Source organism: Microtus pennsylvanicus, chromosome 6 (genome assembly GCF_037038515.1).
Source record: "Microtus pennsylvanicus isolate mMicPen1 chromosome 6, mMicPen1.hap1, whole genome shotgun sequence".
Taxonomy (NCBI): domain Eukaryota; kingdom Metazoa; phylum Chordata; class Mammalia; order Rodentia; family Cricetidae; genus Microtus; species Microtus pennsylvanicus.
In genome coordinates this window covers 121,057,224-121,082,189 of record NC_134584.1, presented here as the reverse complement: position 1 = coordinate 121,082,189, position 24,966 = coordinate 121,057,224, and the positions used below count along the sequence as shown (strand labels likewise).

General features: G+C 48.4%; 1 protein-coding gene across 8 annotated transcripts in view; it reads right to left on the bottom strand.

Moving 5' to 3' along the window:
• Positions 1-24,966, bottom strand: part of Banp (BTG3 associated nuclear protein) — a 74,813-nt gene that overhangs the window by 35,508 nt on the left and 14,339 nt on the right. For 5 of the 8 annotated variants that reach the window (XM_075977500.1, XM_075977493.1, XM_075977495.1 and 2 more), the window contains exons 2-5: positions 17,136-17,276; positions 14,974-15,065; positions 11,355-11,554; positions 791-907 (exon numbers count right to left, since the gene is read on the bottom strand). In XM_075977500.1, the coding sequence (XP_075833615.1) occupies positions 791-907; positions 11,355-11,554; positions 14,974-15,065; positions 17,136-17,205 (479 nt within the window). In that variant the 5' untranslated portion in view covers positions 17,206-17,276. The remainder of the gene's footprint in view (positions 1-790; positions 908-11,354; positions 11,555-14,973; positions 15,066-17,135; positions 17,277-24,966) is intronic. The other 3 variants (XM_075977497.1, XM_075977496.1, XM_075977501.1) reach the window with 1 other exon arrangement.

Below are 24,966 nucleotides of genomic sequence, written 5' to 3'. Positions count from 1 at the left end.
TTCCCACCAGCAAAGTCACAGGGGCCTTAAAACTCTAGTTATCCCCAGAGGCAGGAGCCACACCAGGTCCTTCCTGGACTTGACCCCATACAACTAACACTCCACACCCATGACCTCAGTGCAAGTCTGGAAACCCATCCTTTCCCCAGCAGCCTGGCTGGCCTCCAGCACCCCCACATCACACCCTAGACCTCCTGTTTCCTAGAGAACTGGACTAGGACAAGAAGCCAGAACAAAATTGGAAAGAGTCACACCCCACAGAGGGAAAAAAGCATGACAGAAATCTGTGAGAACACTGCTGGTAACCAAAAGGTGACAAAGCCTTGCTGAGGCACAGAGCCAGAGCCAATGGGCAGAGGCCCCCATAACAATGGGCAGCGGCCCCCCACAGGGCATTGCCATTGTACACTTTCATTTCTGACTGGAGCTCCAACACATCTAAAAAAGAAAAGGCATAAGAAAAAAGCCACAAACTCAACACAGCTCAGAAGAGGATCGACTGCAGGACAGACAGATGGGAGTGGCAAGATGACCATGTGCAATCCTCGGGCATCTTTACACACCAGATCTAGCCCAGAGGTCCTCACAGCTGCCACATCTTGCGCTCTCTCACCCACCATCACTAGGCACCAGGCTGGCCCTCCCTGACCTAAGAACTGTGGTGGTCACTAACAGAATCAACCTTGTGACCACAGACATGGACATATGCTTGGACTGTGGCCTGGCTCAGGAATGCTCACTTATCCTCATGACAGTGGCAGGGGAAGGTGGGGTGGTGGTGGCTACTGACTTGCTAATGATATTATCCAGGGAATCCGGTGCCCTGTTGCTCAATGGGTCTTCCATCTTGGCTACAATGGCGTTCTGCCGATCATTGTTGAGTATTACTGTAGTCTGGGGGACGACGCTATGAAACAAAAGAATCACAAGAAAAAGAAGACCTTAAAATAACAACATTCATTGTCAGAGCACATCGTCATTCAACAGGGTCAGCTTCCAGGGCCTGCACCAAAGAGCACGGACAGTCAGGGACAAGTAAACTGGAGATGGGACTCTCCAGTTTCCTGCTGCTTAGTATCTTTGGTTGACGCAAATGCTAATGTGGGCAGGCTGGGCTGTGGACAGTTAGCAGAGTGGGGAGGACGCCTAAGGCACTCTGCTGTCCTGTACACCTGCACGTCATCTCAGCAACAGGTTTCCATGAAAAACCAGCTTCCTTTCTTCTTCCTTCCCTTGTGAGTAGGTGTGTGTGTGTGTGTGTGTGTGTATACACACAACTTACATGTGAATTTTATGCAGAGGCCAGAGTAGGACATCAGGAATCTTCCTCTACTGCTCTCTGCCTTATTCTTTTGAAACAGGGTCTATCACTGAACAGTAAACTAGTCTGTTCAGCTAGGCTGGCAGGTCAGCAAGCAGGGGGATCTGCCTGCCCCCAACCCCCAAGAGCTGGGGTTCAAGACACGTACAGCCATGTCTGGATTTGTCCACAGTGTTAGGGATTTAGTATCAGATCTTCATGCTTGCAGAAGCATGAGCTCTTACCACGAACCAGTCTCCTAGTCTGGTTCAACCTCTTTCAACCGCATCCCTCCCAAACCATGACAAGGCATGAGGGTCTCACAGCTGCCCTCCTCGATGTTATTCTACATCTATACTCTAGAATGCAGCAGTCAAGCCATGGGTAGCAAAGGGAAATGTGTATATACACCACCCGCAGCCCTCTGCAAAGTGCAGAACCAAAACAAGAGGCCATGAGGCCTGGCTTTGAAAATAAAATCTAGTAAACAATGAGACATGGCCCAAGAACCACCGCTCAGCAACACCCTGAAGGCAACACTAGGGTGCAAGTGAGCAGGACCAGCAGCTGGCTCTCAAGAGACTTTTTCACACGCCAGTCACCGTGTCAACTCTTAGCACTCCATGGTATCGGGTTGTCTAAAGTGTGCTCTGCTCTGAAGAGCCAGGACTGGAAAGAACTGCCACTTGATGCAGTCAGTTACGTTACCTGAAAGCCCAGCATCCTCATCCAGAGGAAAGGGTGCTCCATCCACATGAAAACCAGCCACCTGCCATGGTCACTGGCAGCTCCACATACCCAGGCACATTCCCAGAAACAAAGCTGATTTTCCGAAATGCAAATGTGAAGTACCTACATGTCAGGCCAGTTTGTTTCTCAGTCATTCTATGTATTTTCTGGTAACACCTACAGTTGCTCACCAAAACATGATGGATCCAAAGTGATCCAAAGTAACCCTGGAGAGCTCTGCCTGCTGCTATGGTCCTGTGAGGCCTCCAGCATTCACACTCCTAAAATGACATAAACCATGTAGGACCTGACACATACACATTTACACAAACAGCCATGTGCACACAGAAGCCCCACGCACACGTTATGAAGCAATTACAGGTTAACAGGGAGCACACAAGGGCCTGTGAACACTGTCGTCAGCTGTGAAACCTGAGCAGCCTGCATCCAAATCAGCAGAAGCAAATAACCCTTAACACTGTATAAGACTGCAAGTCTCCTTCAAATAACCCTTAACACTGTATAAGACTGCAAGTCTCCTTCAAATAACCCTTAACACTGTATAAGTCTCCTTCAAATGTCACCATTTTCCACATGTGCACCTGTATAGCTTGGGGCAGTATGGTCTCCTGCACAGGTCCAAACAATGTCCTTTTCACAGAAACACAACTTGCTCTGCCACCTCCTGGGTCTCTCTAGAGAACCATCTGTGTTTGGGCTTTAAGAACGTTATGTAAATGGACTTGCAGGCTGTCTACAGCAGCAGCTCAAACTTGTTGCTTCTGTGGCTGGGGATTGCTCGACAGTATGACAATGTCAGTCTTGTTCACTGAAAAGGAGTGTTATAGGTTTCCACATGACCACAAACTCCTGTGCCTTGGTCACGAGCACAACGGCCAGGCCGTGGAGGAAGGACACCTACTTTCCAGAGACCAGGCCATGCTGCTGCCCACCTGGGAGCTCTGTCTCTCCATATTTCATCTAACAGGGCACAAGGTCCCCCGACTCTGACTAGTGTATCCTAGTGGCCAAGGAGCTGAGGACTTGCAGGTACCCTCAGGCCAGTCTCACACAGTAACACAGTGATTCCCTTACTGCTGAGATTAGAGCATTCTGGCTTTAGAACATCTTCACCTGTCTGCGCTACTCTTTCTGTGCTCTTCTCAGCTTTCCCAGGTCAGCCTGCCTGTCTGCCTTTCCTCCCTCCTCCCCTCATCAAACTGCAGGATCCTTTGCCTGGTTCTAGGCTCCAAAGACCCCCTGTGACCTTAGATCTTACAGCTGGATCGATGATCTACAAGAGGGCTCCAGGGCCAACTGTAGAAAGGCTAACTGTGCAGAGAGTGGCTTCTGCCCTTGTTACTACCGGGGCTGTCCCACAGTAAGACTTTTCCATTCTGCTCCAGGAGTCAGCTGTCTACTCCCCCTTGGTTTGTTCTTTTTAAATTTTCTTTATGACATCTATCCATTCTTTTAAGATCTTGAATTAACTATATATATATAACCATAGCTGCTATTTCTCTATTTAAAAAAAAACTTAGTGAAATAAAGGCTGAAAAGATGGCTTGGCAGTTGAGAGTGCTGGCTGCTCTTGCAAAGTACCTGGCATCAGTTTCCAGTATCCACATTGTGGGTAATAATCACCTACAGCTCCAATTCCTGGCAAATTAATGCCCTCTTCTGGCCTCCATGGGTGTTACAGGCATGTAGTACACTTACAAACATGCCAGAAAAACACTCAGTACAAAAATAAATCCTTTTATAAGACTTAATAAAAAAAATAAGAAAAAAAGGAAATAATATAACCCATAGACTGTTGGGACTTTTGGAGATGGGATCTGGTTTTTGAGACAGCATCTTGGTATGTATCCAAGTCTAGCCTCAAACTCACAACTCCAGCCTCCACCTCCCAAGTGCTGGAATTACAGGCAAGTACTGTCCAGTTCTCCAGTGATGTTAATTTGTAACTGAGATTACACAAGCTGAATATTCTTGCCTTCACATGACACTATTCAGTTGGAAAACATGCTCCACACTGTGGCAAAGTACAAATGTGGGGCAGGCTGTGAATTAAGTCCCTTTCCTCTGCTGTGGCCAGAGGAGTGCCAGCAATCAGTGTCTGGCATGCCTTCTGGGTCTAGAAAAAGGACAAGCATTGACTGCAAAGGCTAAGAAAAGCCGGTGATTCTTCCTAGTACTGTGAGACAAAACACCAGGGTGCCTTCAACATGGACAGCATGAGATGGGACACTGAGTGAAACAAACACACACAACATGAGATGGGGCACCACGGTGCCTTACACTTACAAAGTTACACAGGCAAGCACTCGCAGACACACACAGCATGAGATGGGGCACCACGGTGCCTTACACTTACAAAGTTACACAGGCAAGCACTCGCAGACACACACAGCATGAGATGGGGCACCACGGTGCCTTACACTTACAAAGTTACACAGGCAAGCACTCGCAGACACACACAGCATGAGATGGGGCACCACGGTGCCTTACACTTACAAAGTTACACAGGCAAGCACTCGCAGACACACACAGCATGAGATGGGGCACCACGGTGCCTTACACTTACAAAGTTACACAGGCAAGCACTCGCAGACACACACAGCATGAGATGGGGCACCACGGTGCCTTACACTTACAAAGTTACACAGGCAAGCACTCGCAGACACACACAGCATGAGATGGGGCACCACGGTGCCTTACACTTACAAAGTTACACAGGCAAGCACTCGCAGACACACACAGCATGAGATGGGGCACCATGTGCCTTACACTTACAAAGTTACACAGGCAAGCACTCGCAGACACACACAGCATGAGATGGGGCACCACGGTGCCTTACACTTACAAAGTTACACAGGCAAGCACTCGCAGACACACACAGCATGAGATGGGGCACCACGGTGCCTTACACTTACAAAGTTACACAGGCAAGCACTCGCAGACACAATGAGAAGGGGCACTGTAGTATCTTCCACAGAGGCTACAATCCAAAACAGAGACAGGGCACCTAGGTGCCTCAGCCATAGAGAGTCTCTCAGAAGGACAACTCACCTGCCTGAGACTAGAGTTGGCAAGGCACAAGTTAGACATTAACCCAACATTCTCTAACAACAACTTCCAAAAACAAAACAAAAGGCCAACCTTGCACTACTACTCACAACTAAGAACTTTCTGAGGGAAGCCAGAGCCCCCGTAAGAGAGCCGAGGGCTATTTTTACTTTTACAGTTTCCCTGGGTAATTCTCAGAAGACCTCTGGCCTAAAATCCAAATAAGACAAAAACCATTACAACAATCTCCAAGTTACACACACCCAGGACACACTGAGGGGCAGCTCTGCTAGACTTCCTCCCTGCACAGCTGCTCCTCCTGCACGTGTCCACTTAGCACCTCTGGTTTATGGTGTGTCCTCTGCACAGGGACCTTCTGTCTCTTTTGTGTAAGAATGCATTGTCAGCACCTGAAGACCTCGAGCCACAATCAAAGTCCGCTCATTTCAGGCCCAAATGAAGTCAAGACTGGGCTCATACTCAGCCAAGTGTCTTGGGGTTCTGGGGTCTTCATGTTGCTGGCCAACACCCCGAAGAAGATAAGAAAATGGAGCATCATAGCCTACATGCAGCATTAAGCACACAAGAAACAGAGGCTGTCTTGAGACGCCTCATCCACCAGTCAGAAGTCAACTTTGGGCATGGAAGATAAGGGAGGTTTGAAGTCCAGTGGGTTTCCTGGGGTGTGACCAGCATGCCAGTGGTCACTTAGTGAATGACAGCTAACTTGGGGCCACTGCGGCTTGCAGAACACTGAGCGGGGCCATGAATCACCAGAGCCACAGCACTCCAGCCTTCCACGTGACCCCCTCTCCTGACAGACACTGATGTCAGAAAAGTCTCCCCTAAGCCAATACAATGGCTTTTGTCTGTAATCCTGGACTGGCGAGACTGAGGCAGAAGACTGCTGGGAGCTGAGGCCTCCTGAATGAGAAATATGGATCCAGATGGCTGCACTGGCAAACTTCTAGACTTAACACTTATTAAAGGCATGGCACTAGTCATATGACATCAGAATAAAGGGTATGCTGGAAGGACAGACCTTCTGAAGATGAACCAAAACTAGCCCTGTGAAGCACCTTCAGAAAACAAGGTTGGGAGTGGGGCAAACATAGGACAGAACACATGGAAATGAGCTCACGGTAGATGCAGTAAAGGCAGAGAAATCTAAGAGGAGAAGGAAAATTCCAGTTAACAGGGTCTTGTTACCTAGGTCAGGTTGCTTTCAATTCACAGCATCCTCTAGGTTCATCCTCCTAAAGGTTAGGATTAAAACCGTGCACCATGAGAGGGAGCCCATACCTGACACTGCCTGGACGGCCAGGAACTAGAGGCAGGACTGCCCAGAAACCCAGGATAGAACCAAACAAAAAAAGTATACCACATCCCAGGCTCAACTCTTTCCAAATCCTACAGAAAACCCACTGAAACAAAGGTACTTGGGGCTGGAGATGTGTCACAAAGGTTGAGTGCCTGCCTCCTATGTGCCAGACTTCACGCCAGTGTTGGAGGTGAATTTAGAAACGAGCAAACAGTTGGAGGGGATGGAGTCACGGCTCTTTCAGGACAAGAGATTAGTTCCTAACACCCATATAGAGTGGCTCCCAACTACCTATAATTCCAGCTCCAGAGGAGCCAACACCCTCTTGTGGCTTTAGAAGGGCACACACACGTAACACAGACCACACACTCATACACAGACTACACACATACATGTAAATATTTTTTTAAGATTTATGGGAGCTGGGGATGCAGTTCAGTCAGTAGAGAGTTTGCCTAGCATGCACACACCCTGGGTTTGAGCCCCAGCACCTCATAAACCTCAACACTCAAGGCAGTCAGAAACCAGTCTAGAATACCTAAGACCTTGCTTCAGAAAAGGGGTTTGAACTGCATATACAATTGTAAAATACTTAGAAATACCAGGACATGTACAAGAGCTGTACTGGGAGAAACTCGTGAAACAACCACAGATGGTCATGATAACAACTCTTCCCGGAGCAACCTGGACCGACCCAATTCCCTTCAAAGAGCATGCGTTCTGCAGGTGCTGAAGAAGTCCTCTGAGATGTCAGAACACTCACAATCTAACAGGAAGCTCGCTCTGCTGTGCTGACTTTGGGGGCTGGAGCATCCCCAAGCTTTGTGTGTGTGAACTGGTACCTCACTAGTTAATGCGCAGCCCTGATGTGTACAGAGGAACGTGTATGGCTGTGCAAGGTAGCACAGGCCAGGCATGAAGATCAGGCATGACATTAAACAGAAACATCCAGAACTCAAAATTAGATAAGAAGTAAACAAACCCATCACGGCCGAGAGACCAGACACTCCACAGTCAAACAGCCCTGTCTTGATCCTAGCACGCTCTGAGCCTCCAGAGCAGAGGCTTCTGGGAATGCTGATGGCCCTGAAGCAGAAGCATGAAACACGGGTTCCTACAGCACTCCAGGAGACCAGCTAGGAGTCAGAGCAGCTTCACCATGACTTTCCTTCAATGCGAGACAAACGATCCTAAGCACTGAGAGCCGCTGCTTATTGTATAACCATTCTCCATCACACACTTCGTCTCTAAAGTCAGTTCAGAGAGAGGGAAAGAATTCTTCAGGAAGTTTTATGCAACTGCACTGAGGGAAGCTTTAAATCACCTTTTTTTTTTATTTTTGAAAACCGCTATATACAAAAACTTTTCATTCATCACAGCTTTTTTTCATGTGTGTTTTGTTTGGGTTTGCTTTTGAGGCATAGTCTCATGTTGGCCTCGAGCTCACTGTGTATTCAAGGATAACCTTAAGCTTCTGATCCTTCAGTCTGTACCTCCTGAGTGTGAGGATGACAGGCATATGCTACCACATTGGTTTACACAGTGCTAGCAATTGAACCCTTCCCCACTAAACCACCTCTCTAGTCCTAAGACATTTTTAAACCTTTAAAAGCAAAATATCTATTGCTTTTAAAAAATAAGGAACAAACATTGTCCAAGGTAAGAGTCTTAATTAAAAACAAACAGAAATGCCTGATTTAAAAAGTTGTTATCAAGCAATATGGTTCTACAAGATACCCATGGAGGCAGCATGCTGTCACTAGCTCTGTCTGGGTACTGCCTGCATAGCTCCTGGCCTGCATCTGTACTGTACCAACACTCCCTGCTCAGCTATGCTATACACCACAGCCTTCCTTCACCGGTCTGTGTCTAGCCGCAGAGAAGAGCAGGAAGGTGACCTGTTCGCCATCTGTATAAAGACGCCTGTACCAGCCCGAGACCTTCTGGTCAGGGAACATGTTACTGGCTTTATTGGAATGCTTCGAGCCCAGCTTTAAAGGATGGCTTATAAAATCACAGGCTTCCACAACGATGTAGATACTTCAACACCTACTGCTTCTCCAAACATCTTCAGCATTAAAATACCTCGTTGCCATCCCTCCAAGAACAGCTATTCAAAGTCAAATGACATACCTGCAGGAAAGACACAAGCCAGGCGCAACAGAAGCAAAGTCCATTTCCAATTCTGGAAGCCAAATGCCACTGCTGGATGAAACCCCATCCCTGTAACCTCACAAACATTTTTATCATGATTAAGCTTTGGCATCAAAGAAAACAGACCTTCTTTTATTCTTGTTATTCTTATTATTTTTTTCTTGAATTTACTCACTCAGGTGCAGAGTCTGAAAATCTGGACCCAATGCCAGCTGAGGCTGGCAGTGTTCCACAGCCTCTGTCTGCCAAGGAGCACAATTAGATGAGCATTCCTTGGAGTTCACAAGAGCCTCAGACTGTCTAGCCAGGTGTCAATGACCAGCAGGGGGCATAGATTTCCAGAGCAGAGAGAAGGCCTTGGGGACCACCTCCTGCTAGATCTAGACCTCTGTAGCCTCTCCAAATGGAAGACAGTGTCCTATGCACTCTCTGGAGGCCTCCTTAGAGCTGGAAGACCGAGGCAGACACCATGTTGGTCCGGTGAGTTACAGCCACAGTCAGGTGTTAAGTTATTTTCAAGAGTATATCATCCGACGTAAGATCATTCAGCTTATGTACTTCTCTTACGTGTCCAAGGCCCAGATAAACAGAGCACAGTACTTTATCATCCAGTACAAAACTGCCTTTTAGCTGTTTCTAGAAACCAGGCTATGCCCCGCGGCCCAGGTTCTGTGTGAACAATTCTCCTTTCTTCTCTGTGTCTGTCCATCAATGAAGTCATCCACCCTTCACTGAAATCCTGGGATTCAGCTCTCAGCCTCCAGGCAGCTCTCAAGCTTCCTATTAACAGCTTTCTAGAGAACATGGCCCCTGTCACCACCACATCAAAGTAGAAAAGTGGTCCAGATCTCCATCTTTCTAATGAGGAAACCGGGACTCAGAAATGTCTAGGACCTGGGAATATCTAACCAGGTGAGCCTGACACCCACTGCTTCCAAACACATGGAATTCCAAAGCTTGTGCCCTTAAGGCAAGGCCACAAAAACCCACCCTCTCCTACTCCAGGTCCTCCCATAACCTAGCAGAACTAGAACAGAGAAAAAGATGTTCTCCAGTTCCTGAAGACAGCCTGTTCCAGGAGTGATAAGGACTGAGGTGTTATGGCCAAAACAGGCAGTACCTTCTGAGGGAAGAGGACCACTGCCTTTTTAATCTCCTGCTGAAGACATCAGTGCTGTGTGGTGCAGGCCCAGAAGCTCGGGAGTCAGTGTGACAGATGTGGCTACCAGAGTCTAAGTGTGGACAGACAGGCTAAGGTGTCCTTCAGTGCCAGAAACAATCTCATCTAACACACACCCTCCCACAAATGCTCCAGTCCTGAGCATTCCCATGGAGACTGTGTTGTCCCATGTGGAATTCAGACAAAAGACATCCTTGCGGTTTATATGCAGCTTGAACTTTCCAGGAATTCAACTACTGTGTCAGTCTAGAAAGACCTACACTTTGCATCACTGGAAATGGCACAAAGAATTCGCCATTCTCAACACTCCACTGCCCACTGGTGATGTCTACAACCACAGCCTCAGCCCAGAGGCGCTACTCGAGGCTTGTCTCCCATCCATCACTGCTGCCATCCACCCCGTCAACTCTTATAATAGCTCTATTTCTGAACAGTATGTTTGGGGCAAAGGGGTATTTCAAAAACAACTGCCTTAAGAGGCAATCGGTCATTTTGCGGGCTTAACAGAGAACCTGCACAGACACTGGCAAGTGTCTGTAGGGAGACACATAGTGAGCTGTGCAGTCCACTTCAGTCTCAAGAGCAACTCTGCCTCCTCGGAGAAGCTAGACACACAGTTTCCTCCCAACAGAGAGATTGAGAGTGAAGCTGGCATGCTCTGGAGAGCCAGCAGCGAGTGGCTCTGCCCCATGGGCCTCATTAGGAGCCATCTCAGAAAGAGGACGAGGAGGCACTGGTACTCCTGAGCACCCCAAAACCACCCAAAGTAACTCTTACTCCCCCTTCCCACATACTCCCTTCCAAATCCACAAGGCACCTACTGCTGCTCTAGATACCAGCACCCAGCAACCACCCACACTGCAACAAAGTCGCTGGTGTTCCTCTTAGCTTGCTGTGGCTCTCACTGCCACCCCACTGTTCTGTTCTTCGCAGATCCAATAGGCAAGAGGCTGTGGAGCTTGGAGCACAAAGATAACACGCCCCACTATCACAAGCGGATTTCCTCCTATATGCTGTAGGAAAGAATGCACACAGCAGGAGCTCTGAGTGGCGCTGCTGCCCGGAGGGATCTCATGCCACAAGCCTATGGACCCAGGGATTGGAAGGACACCTTCTGAGGCACCTTTCCATCCCACTAAGCCAAGCATGAAACATCCAAGCCAGTAGAATACAAACCATACAAAGCTCTCTAGGAGGAGGCTACAAACCTTCTATTTAAAAATTAGGCACAATGTAAGTCTCAGAGCTAGCAGAAAGTTTGCTATGATCAAGTGAAATTTATAAATACCAGCCCCGAAGAAAACATAGGCAATGACCAGCCAGAGGTAGGAAAAAAAAAAGAAGCAACATACATGGGCCAAATTCACGGCCAGGTGCAAAGAAAGAAGAGTTCGTCTGCTTAAGCCAAGAAGAACGCTGGAGCAACTCAGGTCGTTCCAGCACAGAGCCTGTGCTTGGTTTCGGTCTAGGTGAAACCAGCACCATGGAACCACCAGGGCAGATATCCGGGGCCAGGGGAGATCAGTAACAGCGGCGCCTGGGTTGGCACAGGAGCACTTTTCCCAGGGTGGCCTGTGGAGCCTTGGCTCTCCGGTACTTACCATCGCACTTTGTTGCAGGTCTGGGTGGCGCCAAGTGGGGAACCAGCCACCATGGGGACCTGGATGGGACTGTGCTGTTTGTTGGTGACCAGGTCTAGCTTTTCTTCCAGAGATTTGCAAGTAGCCTCAAGAGCTTGCAGCTTGGCCTCAATGCTATCCAACCGCAAACATATCGTCTGGTTAATAGAGTACAGGAAAGACTGGAAGTGAAAACAGAAAAGCTTCAGAGAGGGTGTTTTACCCTGGAAGGGGCAAGTCCATGGACTCTAAACAACTGGCTCCTAACTCCACCCAGTCTAGTCCTGGGCCGTGCCTAGGGATTCAGTGAGAAGCCCTGGGCAGTACCTAGGGATTCAGTGAGAAGCCCAGCCCTCTGTACCAAACAAGACCCTTTTGCAATGTCACCTACACTAAGACCATAGAGTAATAAGCTTACCACTGTGTTCACCCGTAGAGTCACACATTAAAACTACAAAATCTTTCTTATGATGACAGATTGTACCTAACATCAAAACAACACCTGGAAAACATGGGCCCTGCACTCACATTGTATCAAAATACACACACATATACAGAAAAAAAAAAATGGCTTGCCATTCACAGGTATACCCCACAGAAACCTGGCAATGATCCCCACCCCCTTCAAGGACCTTCTAAATAGCAAGCATGCCACCTAGTGGCCCACAAAAGGAGCAGCCTCCAACTACCAAGCTGAAATCAGTAGCCAGCCATGTTTAAATGCAGTCAGGAACCATGCAGACCAGAGGGAAAGGCTTTGCTCCTTCAACTGCCAGTCCTGTCAGAAGCCACCACATGCATGACACAGGAGTTCTACTACAGTGAAAAGAGACCTCTAGGCCTGCATTCAGGATGCTGGTTAGCGAGAGGAAATGCAGGAATAAGGCCAGCAACATCTGAAGGAAACAGAATAAGGATTCGCCGGGCGGTGGTGGCGCACGCCTTTAATCCCAGCACTCGGGAGGCAGAGGCAGGCAGATCTCTGTGAGTTCGAGACCAGCCTGGTCTACAGAGCTAGTTCCAGGACAGGCTCCAAAGCCACAGAGAAACCCTGTCTCGGAAAAAAAAAAAAAAAAAAAAAACAGAATAAGGATTCGACTGGAGAAGAAATATAGCCTTAGGGACACATCAGAAGGAACAAGCCTGAGAGAGCAGGGGTTGCAGCTTAGGCTGACCCTGGACCTCAGGGCACAGGCAGTCAGAACAGACTGATACTCTGCACCTACTCCAAGCTAGTAGGGGCCGGTGTCTCCTCTAACTTGAAAGGGAATTGCAGAATACAATCAAAACCACAACAGTTGCAGCGGCAAATAGCATATCACCAAAGCCTAGCGCAGCAAATCATGAATGCATGGGTCCAGGGCACTCGGGCCCGCCAACCTTGGCTCTTAAGAGCTCTGAGCATCCTTTACTCCCTGCTATGCACAGCAGTCGGGAGCAGCTACAGGAATGCCCTACATACCCAAAGCCCTCACATCTACCTCTGCTCATCACAGCACAGCAAAACTAACAAGGAAAAGGTCAAAGAGGAATTTGACCCTCCCCTGCGAACCGCTCCACAGAAGCAAGCACCGAGGTTGTGTGTAGGAGGAAACAAGCAGCAGCATGGACTCGGCTCCAAGTGCCCTGGTGGTCAATGGAGGCGATGTCAACAGCGCAGGGAGAGGGATACATCACAAGCACCAAGTGGTGGCCAATTCTTGAGAAAAAACCATGGACCACTATTTTTTATAATTGGAGAACACCAACTATTTGCCTTCCAAGTTCTTTTAATAGTTAAACCATTACTTTAACTGAAAGAGAAATGTTCTGCCTAGAATTTGGATGAAAAATCACAGTTACAGGCTAAATAATGTCTCAAGCAAATCCATAATGAAAGAGGAGAAATAATATTTTCCCTAGCACAGCTCTGCAAGTGAAAATGACCACAAGCAGCTCAGACCTGTCTGCTGAGTTACAGCTGCTAATGCGGCATGTGAATGTCTTCTGTCCCCTGCCAGCTCACGGCTACATGCGACAGCATGCACGCAAAGTGTGCTGTCACCAGAACCCAGGCAGCTCCTTCCCTCTGTTCACAGCTGTGTCCTGTGACACAGTGACGGTCACACTTCACTTTGAAATCTGGTGCTGGCCTTCTGCCCACTGGTCTGAAGTTGTTTTTCACTGAACAGACTGTTTGTTTTTTCTTTCTTTCTTCCTTTCTTCCTTTTTGGAGCCAGGGTCTCTCTATGTAGCCCTAGATGTCCTAGAACTCACTTTGTAAACCAAGATGGTCCTGGAAGTCAGAGACTACCTTCTTCTGCCTCCTGGATGCCAGGATTTGGAGTGTGCGTCACCAGCCCTGGTCTGTGTAGACTTTTTAGTCCCCACTGCAGCTGGCACCACTTTTCCTCCTTACCAGAGTGAACTGAGCACCTCAAGCAGATGTCCCTGACACAAAGGAAGCACGTGGAGAGGACTGGAGTCATCTGAGTTGCTCCTGCAGACTTCTTCTGTGCTAATACTTACCTCTGGTTCTGCAGACACTGACTCTCAAGTAAGCAAACCCAGAAGCAATTCACTCACTGACTGAGAGGACCTGGGGCCATAGCGACCCTCAGCTTTCCTCCCATCTGAGGCAGGCCTATGTGCACACACAGGAAGACATCTCATTTGTCCTCCCAATTAATGTTTTCTGCCAGGAAAACCCGGCCTGCACTTGTTTTTGTTTTTCGAGACAGGGTTTCTCTGTGTAGCTTTGGAGTATGTCCTGGAATCCACTCTGTAGACCAGTTTGGCCTCAAACTCACAGAGATCCGCCTGCCTCTGCCTCCCAAGTGCTGAGATTAAAGGTGTGTGCCACCATCGCCCAGCACTGTCCTGTGCTTTATGCAGCATTTCAAGGGCATCTCTGTGCCAGTTACTGTGGCATCATCTGGGAAGAGGGTCTTCATAGATGCATTTCAATAATTAAGATCATCCAGGCCTAGGTGAGGGTAGGCCTCAGACACAGACTTTAGTGACAAGATTGGGCTACTTGGAGGTCACAGCACAGAAGAGGCAGTAAGAGCCTCCCCTGGGATTCTAGAAGGTGTGGCCCTGCCACTCCAGGGCTGTAAGAGGGTCACTTCTGCTGTTCTAAGCCTAAATTGATGGTAGAAAATCGACACAGGCTGGGCAGTGGTGGTGCACAGGCGGATCTCTGTGAGTTTGAGGCCAGCCTAGTCTACAGAGTGAATTCCAGGACAGGCTCCAAAGCAACACAGAGGCAGGCAGATCTCCGTGTTTCAAGGTCAGCCTGGTCTACAAAGCAAGTTCCAGGACAGTTACACAGAGAAATCCTGTCTCAAAACAACAAAAACAAAAAGGAAAGAAGGAAGGAAGGAAGGAAGGAAGGAAGGAAGGAAGGAAGGAAGGAAGGAAGGAAGGAAGGAAGGAAGGAAGGAAGGAGAGAGGGAGAGGGAGGGAGAGGGAGAGGGAGAGGGAGAGGGAGAGAGGGAGAGAGAGAGGGAGAGAGAGAGGGAGAGAGAGAGGGAGAGAGAGAGAGAGAGAGAGAGAGAGAGAGAGAGAGAGAGAGAGAGAGAGAGAGAAACTTGACACTGCACACAGGACCACACGGTACCTTTATAGAGGGATCCTGGCAATTGATCTCAAGTCGCTGGCGCTTCAAAGCAGGTTCATCATCATCTGTCACAACATGATTCTCCAAAACAACTGAAATACAACCACAGAGACAGCAACTGGCGTGAACACGGCAAGATCCTCAGGGCTCTTTACAACTACAGCCAAGCACAGGGCTGGCACCTCAATCACTTTGTTAAAATTCTCAGCCAGGAAGAAAAGGGGCCTCCCTCACCCCACAAAAACATCAGAGCACCCAGTCAATGCTCGCCAGAGGCAAAACCACACTAAACTCCATTCGTGACATTTATTCAGTGTGTCTGCGGTCAAAAGCACCCTCACCTAGCCTTTGGTCCTGGGCCCACTCCCAACATGGGACTGAGAGGCACATATATACTGACAGTCACAACTCTCTCTGTGTGTCATATATGCCCCCAAACTAGCACAGCAAACACGCTGAGTTATGTGGAAGCTGTAGCTGCTCAAGGGCTGCCCACCTCCTGAAAGCTCCTGCTGCTTTCAGATGAGCAAGGTAACCCCAATTCCAGGCTCTGCAGTACCATCCCAACTTCTAATCTCATCTAAAACCAAGTACAAAACAAGGTCAAAGAGTGCCAGAGTCAGAGCAGCAGCACCCTCCGTGGCCTCATCTCTGCAAACTGCACTTCTGTTGACCTCGGCCATCTAGTCCTTTTCTCTACTCAGGAGCAGTCATCTCTTTCCATCTCTCTCTGTCTCTCTCAATACACACACACACATTTATTTTTGCTTTTCAAGACAGGGTTTCTCCGTGTATCTCTGGCTGTCCTTTGTAGACCAGGCTGGCCTCCAACTCCTAGAGCTCCACCTGCCTCTGTCCTCCTCACAAATGCTGGGATTAAAGGCGTGCGCCACCACCGCCCAGCTAGCAGTCATTTTAAGACTTATTTCTATTTATGTACATACATCTATGAGAATGTATGCCACATGTGTGTGGGTGCCCTCAAAAGCCAGAAAAGGGTATCAGTCATTGGAGTTGGAGTTTCAGGTGGTCATAAGCCGTCTAACATGAGAAAAGAACTCATGTACTCTGGCCTGACACGGGGCACCTTCACAGATCTACTAATTCATAATTGTGGAATTCTGTAGTCAGCATTTGTTACTGACCTTTATGCCATGAATGTTTTCATTCCCTAGTTCAGTTTTCTCCCATATCCTTGTCTACAACAGGGGACACTGCCTGCATGTGCACTTCTCCAGCCTCTGTGCGCTCACTCACCTCGCAGACGACAAGGTCCTGCCATCTACAGATGTGTGTGAGAGAGCGACGCACACACGTGTGCAGATATCACATGTGTACATGAGCAATGAGTCTGCTACTCTAAAACAGTACAGGCAAAGGTTTCTCACAGATGATGCTCCCCAGAAGTCTTAAATTCAGATTATCACTTCTGTAGAGTCTCCTTAAAATAGACACTCGGCTAAGGTTTCCAAGGGTTATGCATTTACGATCATTAGAAAATAGCTGGTCTCAGCATTAGTCAGGGCGTCTGTTTTCAAACAGTCAGTATAGGGATTAGGTACCAGGACTTTTCTGGAAATGTCTTACCAAAATGTTACATGCACACAGCAGCTCTACTCAGGGAACTGGCCCTGCAAAAAATATTTGCCCAGATACATGTGCAAGATCTTCCTTCCCTAGCAGAGTCCACAGAGAAGAGAAGCAGTGCTAAGCACATCACACAGCATCTGGGTGGTCAATAAACTAGCGCAAGCCTGTGAGGAGAATGCCAGTCACTGAAGAACCGTGGTTACCAGCCCTCCAGTGTAAGTCTGCAGGGTCCACTGCAGCAGCGAGCTACACACAGGAGGTGGGGTGAAGTAAGAGCCACAGGTCCCACACATGGCAGCAGCATCAGAAGGCATCATGGAACAGGTAACAAGTACACGACGGTACTCATGCTGGGCATGAGTAGCTGTACTGCTGGAAACAAACCTGGGGGCCAGCTAGAAAAGTAAGCAGGTGCTGTGTGTGCGCGCCCACGTGTACCCACACACACGCATTCATGCAGCACTGCTTACATCCACTGTGAGTCTGCTCTACTGCAGGAACAAGGTCCAGCAGAGGCTTTTGATCCTGAGGTGACACGAGAGAGCAGTTTATCTGCTGTCTCACAGCTCTACCTGGGTGGTCAGGACTCAGGTCTTCCACTGCAATCTGAACCACATCCGCCAGGTCCTGTTCTGACATCATCCAGAACACGAGAAAAGGGGCACACCAGTAAGCGAGAATCCAGAGGTCACAGGGTTTGGGCTTTCTGTCACCTGCAAGAACCACAAGGGAAGATTAACAGTCATGGTGTGGAATAGATCACTAGCCCTGTGTGGACAAGGAGTCTTAGAAGTCTGCAGGTGCTTCACTACAGGGCTCTACTTGTTTTCTGAGCACTCAGAAATGCTCAGATAAATAAATAACTAGCTGCTTTTCTCCTTTAAAATGAAAGAAAGAAAGAGAGAGAGGGGGGGAGGGAAGGAGCGAAAGAGAGAGAGAGAGAGAGAGAGAGAGAGAGAGAGAGAGAGAGAGAAATGGGATGGGCTATCCCCAGCTGAAAGCCTCACATCCCCACTCCCTCCTCAAGCCTCCTGTCCTAAACAGGTTTGGAGCCCTCACATCAAGCCTAGCATCTCCATGGGCCCCAGCTGCCTACAGGAGCACTCTGTCAATCACTACCATCATGCCTCAGTTTCCTCAGTGATTATCACAGCCTAGAGAACCAACCAGTGTCATAGCTACATAGCCCTCTAGACACCCCGCCCCCCCAAGAACCTCCCCTAGCAAATCCATCTGTGACTTTTTTCCAACTGCTGTGATGTTTTGATTAAGCCACCAGAGACCTCAGGCTCCAACATGAAAGTGAGACCAGGTCCATCAACCCAGATCTAAATAAACAGTTGCAAATAAACAGAGAGACCAAGATAGATAGAACTCAAACACAAACAAATACAACAGGTAGAATCATAACAAAAGCAACGGGAAAACAACCAGGAACACCAAGAGAGGAGAAAAGATTAAGGGGAATGTTCAAGCCCACACTACAGAAGACAGGTGAGGAAGGCCTGAGTGATCTGGGAAACAAAAGGAGCAAGTCAGGGCCATGGAGTGGGATCTCAGAACTGGGACCCAAGAGCCTCCTAGGGCAATGCCAAGCACAAGGCCCTGGGTTCCAAAGCCCGGGGGGGAAGGGGGCTCCTGAAAGTGCATGTGGGGCTAGGGCTGCTGATGTCGCTTACTGAAAGGGTGTGCCAGATACCTAGAGGGAAAAGAGCTTACAACACAAAGAGAATTCAATTAAACCAGGAAAAAGAAAATGGATCAAAATATTTCAGATACTACAGGAGGGACTGGAGAGATGGCTGAGCAGTTAAAGGTACTGCTCTTCCAGAGAATCCCAGGTCCAGCTCCAGTACCCATATAGCAACTCACAACCATCCTTCACTTCAATTCTAGGGGATCTGATGCCCACTTCTGGCCTCTCATGGTACTGCATGCACATTACAGACAGGCATACATACAGACAAAACACTACTGACTAGTCACAGCCCTCCAACACTGCTGAACACTCCTGAGAGTGGAGAAGCTGATACAGGGGCCTGAGAGTGGTCCCGTTTATGTCTAGGTTAATCTGAGCAGGAAGGGCAATCGTGAATGTCGGTATATGGTGGCACACTGTGCCCTGTCCAGTCAAAGGGCAGAGGTGGCAGAGGGCCCTGCAGCAGTGTGTGTCCCTGGAGCCTGACTGTGGCGCTGAAGGTCCAGTCCTCAACAGGAGGAAACCTGCTTCCTTGAAGAAAGGGGTAATTACAGATTTCAGGCAAGAAGCACACAAGGTGGTCTTGGACTTGCCAGACCACATGTAAGACACTGTGAAAACCACGGGGCTCCCATCTGAAGGAGGCCGTCATCAGACTGCTAGTGAAGACACCACAAACACTTCTAGGCTCAATCTACAGGGCACATGGACCTACTTAAAGGAGCTACTCTGAACAAACACAAAAAAGCTGACAGTCACCAAGTGTAACAGTTACAGTGGGGTGAAGAGACCTTTGAAAGCATGAGCTGCTTTTGTCACCAATACTTTGGGAAAGAGGGTGCCAGAGTCTCACCTTGCAAGAAATGAAATAGATGATACCCCCCCCCCAAAAAAAGTGTTGTCTTCTACCACAGATGTCACATCTCATCACCACAGTAATGGGAAACTTCTGCAGGAAATTCAAGCAGACTTTAAAAGCTGACAAAACTGGTCAGGCAGTGGCAGTACACATATTTACTCTCAGCATTTGGGAGGCAGAGGCAGGAGGCAGGCAGATCTCTAAGTTTGAGGCCAGCCTGGTCTACACAGTGAGTGCCAGCACTATTTTACAGAGAAACCCTGTCTCAAAAAACAAAAGCAGGGGGCTGAAAAGATAGCTCAGAGGTTAAGAGCACTGGCTGCTCTTCCAGAGGACCTGAGTTCAATTCCCAGAAACCACATGGTGGCTCACAACCATCTTTAATGAGATCTGGTACCCTCTTCTGGTATGCAGGTATACATGCAGACAGAACACTGTATACATAATAAATAAATAAATAAATCTAAAAAGAAGACACAATCCCTTTGTTTAAAAAAAAAGTAGACAAAATTAAGGAAAGGGCAATACAATCCAACAGCTAAGACGCAAGTCTGGTCATGCCACGGTGAGGCGTGTGAGAGACACAAGCACGCGTCACCACGCCCTAACACGCGATTTTGTTTGCATTTTATTTAATCAAAAGGGTTCTTTTTTTTTTTAAATTTATTTATTTATTATGTATACAATATTCTGTGTGTATGCCTGCAGGCCAGAAGAGGGCACCAGACCTCATTACAGATGGTTGTGAGCCACCATGTGGTTGCTGGGAATTGAACTCAGGACCTTTGGAAGAGCAGACAATGCTCTTAACCTCTCTTAACCTCTGAGCCATCTCTCCAGCCCTCAAAAGGGTTCTTTAAAGGAAAATTGAAACTAGTAAAAATTACTTGCTAAACATAGGCTAATTCTTTTTTTCACAGTAATAGGAAAGGCCAGGAAACCTATGAAACTGAGTATAAGGAATCAATCAGTCCCAAGAAAAAGCCAAAACATGGACAGGTGCTCCACCTGCTGGGTAACTGGAAACACACAAAGCTGCAAGGTACTGATGAGCCCCAAACAGCTTGCCAGGGCCTTGGAATGACCTCCTTCCAGCATTTACACATATTGTGTGAAGATTCACTCAAAAAAGAACCATAATAGAAGGCAAGGTGGTGTTTTTAGCAGCAGCAGAACAGCTGAGCAGTGGTACACCACACACTGTGCATTGCTCTGGGAGCAGACAGAGCAGGAGAGGAGAAAGGAGATGGAATAGAAACACACAGGACACGCAGACTCTAGAGGCTCAATGGCTGAAACGCGTGGGAGGAAAGGAACACACTATTTCTCCTCTTCCTTCCAGCAGATGCACACAGTGACAGGGTCAGGGTGACACCGGGACATCGCCATCTACCATTCCAACTCTGGTCCATTCTGCTGTCTTCACCCTCAGTCTAAGTACTGTCCCCTAGATGAGGAAAGACAGACCTAGGTCGAACTGGAAGCACAGAGCAGCGAATGCTGAGAGATAATGTCCCTCACGCCATACACAAATCCTGTCTTCTCGCTTCCTAATCGACAAGCATCAGCTCTGGGCAGAGGCAGCAATCTTCACCTTGCTAAAGCCGCCCAACCAAATTCAGCACTAGACTGAAAACAGTCCAGGGTCTAGCAAATCCAAAGAGCTGGAAATGCAATACAGACCCTTTTCCAGGAAAATTTAGACAGGCAAATCTGGAATTCTCAAAGCTGTGCAGATACTAGAATCACCAGAATCCCTGCCTCAGTATCTCCAGGCTGATGGTCACCAGACAGACTCACCTTTCCAGCTTCACCTACATCAAGTGCAGCTACAAGGCCTCTCCAACCCATGGCTCATAAGCCGCATCCACCCCAGAAGAACAATAAATGCTGCCCCATACAAAATCATTAATTTGCTTAACACAGCAAAGTTTTGTTTGGGGGAGGTTTACTTGATTGTGTGGCTTCTGTGCATGAACTTCAAAGATGACAATGTCTGTCACAATGTCAAAATATTGGACAGTCCTAGAAGCCTACCCAAAGAGACACAGGTACAGAAACCTCTGGGAACAAACCCTCAAGAGGGAACTGGCCTACAGCCTTGGCCTTCTCCAGGCCCAAACAACAGAAACTCATGAAGAGCAAAGGAAAGAGCCAGTTCCTCACATATGTGGATCTGCCCCATCCGAGGCCACCTGCTATGGACGCCTTTTAAGATAACCATCTGGAGCCAGGCGGTGGTGGCGCACGCCTTTAATCCCTCCCAGCACTCGGGAGGCAGAGGCAGGCGGATCTCTGTGAGTTCGAGGCCAGCCTAGTCTACAAGAGCTAGTTCCAGGACAGGAACCAAAAGCTACGGAGAAACCCTGTCTCGAAAATAAAAAATAAAAAAAAAAACTGTCTGGCCTAAAGCTGCCTACTCTGGCCCTGCAGGCTACTCACAGACAGCTCTACCATAGATTCCATGAGCAGCGCCTGCCTCTCCTAAGGAGCCAATGAAAGTGGCTTTCCAATGCCCAACCCCAGCATCTTCCCGCTTTTGAAAAGCTCTGCACGTGGTCTAAGAAAACACTCTGAAGTGGTCATAAAACCCCCGAACCCTGACCTCCACCAAATGAGGACACCACTGCTCCCCTAGCTGTTTACCCAAATGCTTCTGTTGCCAGGATAAAAACATTTAAAATTCTGCTAGCAGTAAAGGTTTCAATAGAAAAAACTAGGGCAAGAAGCCCAAGAAAACTGGAACAGAGAGCGGTACGTGAAGTTACCATTTTGGCAAATTAACTTTGCCATTTCTCAGAAGGCCTGGGGAGAATCCAGTTCTAATGTAATAAAACAGCTGGACTAAGACTAATGTTCAATAAAGACTCGGAATGCAATTACCAGTTAGAGTCCTGGAGCTCCCAGGGTGCATGTGGAAAAAGGAAGTCCACCAAAGGCACAACCCAGGCACTCAGCAGGGGTGCAGGAAGATGAGGGGTGGCCCAGCCATGTGTTAACATAGAAGAATGATTTAATCATGCCCCTCCAACGCACCAAGAAAGGAGCAGCAGTGGAGAGGTCAGCGGGTAAGAGGACAGCCGTCCCTCCCACAGAACTGCATGTGTATGTCCTCCTGTGCCTACGAGAGGTGCGCAGCAGAACAGGGTTTGCAGTTGAACATTTCTTCCCCAATGCTGGGTCTTGAACCCAGAGACCCAAGCCACTGATCTAATAATCTAGTAAGGTCTTCTTCGATCCATCTCACTCAGACCACTACTTTATAATCCCTGTCCCCACCCTGCCCCCGACTCCTCAGCGCTCCTCCCAGAACCTTGTTCCTGGATTACAGGTCACGCTTCCTCCACTCCCAGAGCTCCCTCCAGGGTGCCCGATGCCCTAGGGCACTCAGTGAAGTCACTATTCTCCCTCCGGGCACTGCTTCTGAGCCCCTCTCCTCTGAGTTTCACACTTCTCCTTCCCACCAGGCTGGTCCAGCTCTGAGGCTTCCCTCTCTCCCACAGGGCTCTCTACACACAACTCCCTCCCTGGGCTTCCTGCAGGACTATTCCCTTGGGCCACTGTTCTTCCATCTCAGTCTCCCTATCAACTCCCTGCCAGGATGCCCAGGGCAGCACCCTCTCTGCTCAGTGGGCCCTGCCCTGCAGGCCTGCTACTGGGCCAGAAGCTGCACACGCCCAGCTGGCACTGCAGCACTCCCCAGCCCTAACCTCACTAAAAGTCAGCACAGCTGCTGGACATCTATCTCCTTGGACATGAGCTCCAGGCACCAATCACAGTCCTTCCCACCATCTCAACTGTCAGCAGTGGCCAATGGTACCCATCAGCTTGGGCCAAAGCCTCATGCCTGGGTGGTTCTTCCATGCCCTTCTACAGACTCTGCCTCCCGAGTGCTGGGATTAAAGGCGTGTGCCACCACCACCAGGCTCAGACTCTGGTTCCAGCTTTTCATCGCCTAACACCTGGACTCGTGCAGTTCCCCGGGGTTCTCCACCTTCTTCTGCTCCAGAGCTCTTAACAGCAGTTCAAGGGCCACATCAGACAGACAAGATTTCCTTGACGTTGCAAAGGCATGAGGACAGCTTCTGTTCCCTCAGCAGATGGCTATCCACCAGCACATTCCTGCTGGGAGCTCTTCCTGGACCTACTCAGTCACCCCGCCTCTTCCCTCAGCTCATAAGGAACCGCCTGGTCTAGGCCCTTCCAGCCAGTGGCCCCTTCCCCCTTTCCCACATTCTCACAGGCTCCTCAGTGACACCAATCATACCTGAAGGACACTAGCACCCACCTTTCCAGTCCCCTGCCCTGCCTTGTGATGAGCACTTTCCTCTGGCTTACAAATACCTGCTTTGCTGCATCTGCCTCTGCTGAAAGCTGAGCCCCAGTGGAGCATCTGAGCAGCCTGCTTTACAAAGCCTGGTCCATGCTGGCATCCAGTATATATGGCTGAGATGGGCCCAATGGAAGGCACAGTGCGCATGCCAGCCACAGATGCCATACGACACCAACATTGCCACTGAGAACCCCATCTACCCTGAGCTGGCCAGTGCAGACAGTGCACTGTGTGGAAATGCCATGCTGTGCTTCTTTACTACATACGATCATGTCAGCACCACAGAAACTAACATTATCACATTTCCATAAAAACTAAAGCCAGACATGGTGGCACACAAGTGTAATCCCAGCACTTGGGAGGCAGAAGTAGGCAGATCTTTCTATGAATTCCAGTTCACCTTGGTCTACAGGACATGTTTCAGTCAAGCCAGGGCTACATTGTGAGGTTATATCTCAAACACACACACACACACATATTAAATTAAATTAAATTAAATTAAATTAAAAATATGAACTAAGGTCTTCAAAGCCTTTGTGCCTACGCCCTGGTCTCCACAGGACTACACAATGGTTAACTACAAAAACTCAACTATTAACTATATATGAGTGACGAACTGACTGTCACAGCCAGCAATGAAGCATGGTGATTGAATATTTAACTACAAACATATTTTTAAATTTTCAAGTATGTGCAGCCTCCATAAGAGAAAACTACAAGTATTGATACAGAAATTTTTAAAAGCTATTTTGAGGAATTTGAGATGGAAGAGTAAGTTCAAAGTCCACTGGACTAAAAGCCTGTCTCACTGGGCAGTGATGGTACACACCTTTAATACTAGCACTTGAGAGGCAGAGACACGTGAATCTCCAAGTTCAAGGCCAGTCTGGTATATATAGTGAGTTGCAGAACAGCCAGAGCTAGAGAGAAACCCTGTCTCAAAAAAAAAAAAAGTTAAAAACAAACAAACAAAAAAAATTAAGCAACTAATTTTATTGTTTGTTTTTTTTTTTCGAGACAGGGTTTCTCTGTAGCTTTGGAGCCTGTCCTGGAACTAACTCTTGTAGATCAGGCTGGCCTCGAACTCACAGAGATCCACCTGCCTCTGCCTCCAGAGTGCTGGGACTAAAGGCATGTGCCACTGCCACCTGGCTAGTGACTATTTAAAAAGACTGTCTCAAATACAAAAGTAAACAGAGGATTGTGGGGGAAGCTCAGTGGTGAGGCACAAGTTGGATCGCCAGCACAGTGGGTGAGGGGACAAACAACACTACTTAGACTATAAAGCCTCTCTCTAGGGGTAAGGTTCAAAAGGGGACACCAGAGTGTCAGCTCTGGTGACATGAAGAAACAATGAAGGCAGCACAAAGACAAGGACTGAACAAAGGCACTGCACTTCCCCGCCAGGATTTTCTCGGTCAAGGCATGAACCACATCATATAGGAAGTCCAATGGCTTCTTTTCCGTCAGCCTCGAGGACAGACTTCTCAGAGCTGTTTCTCACATCAAGCC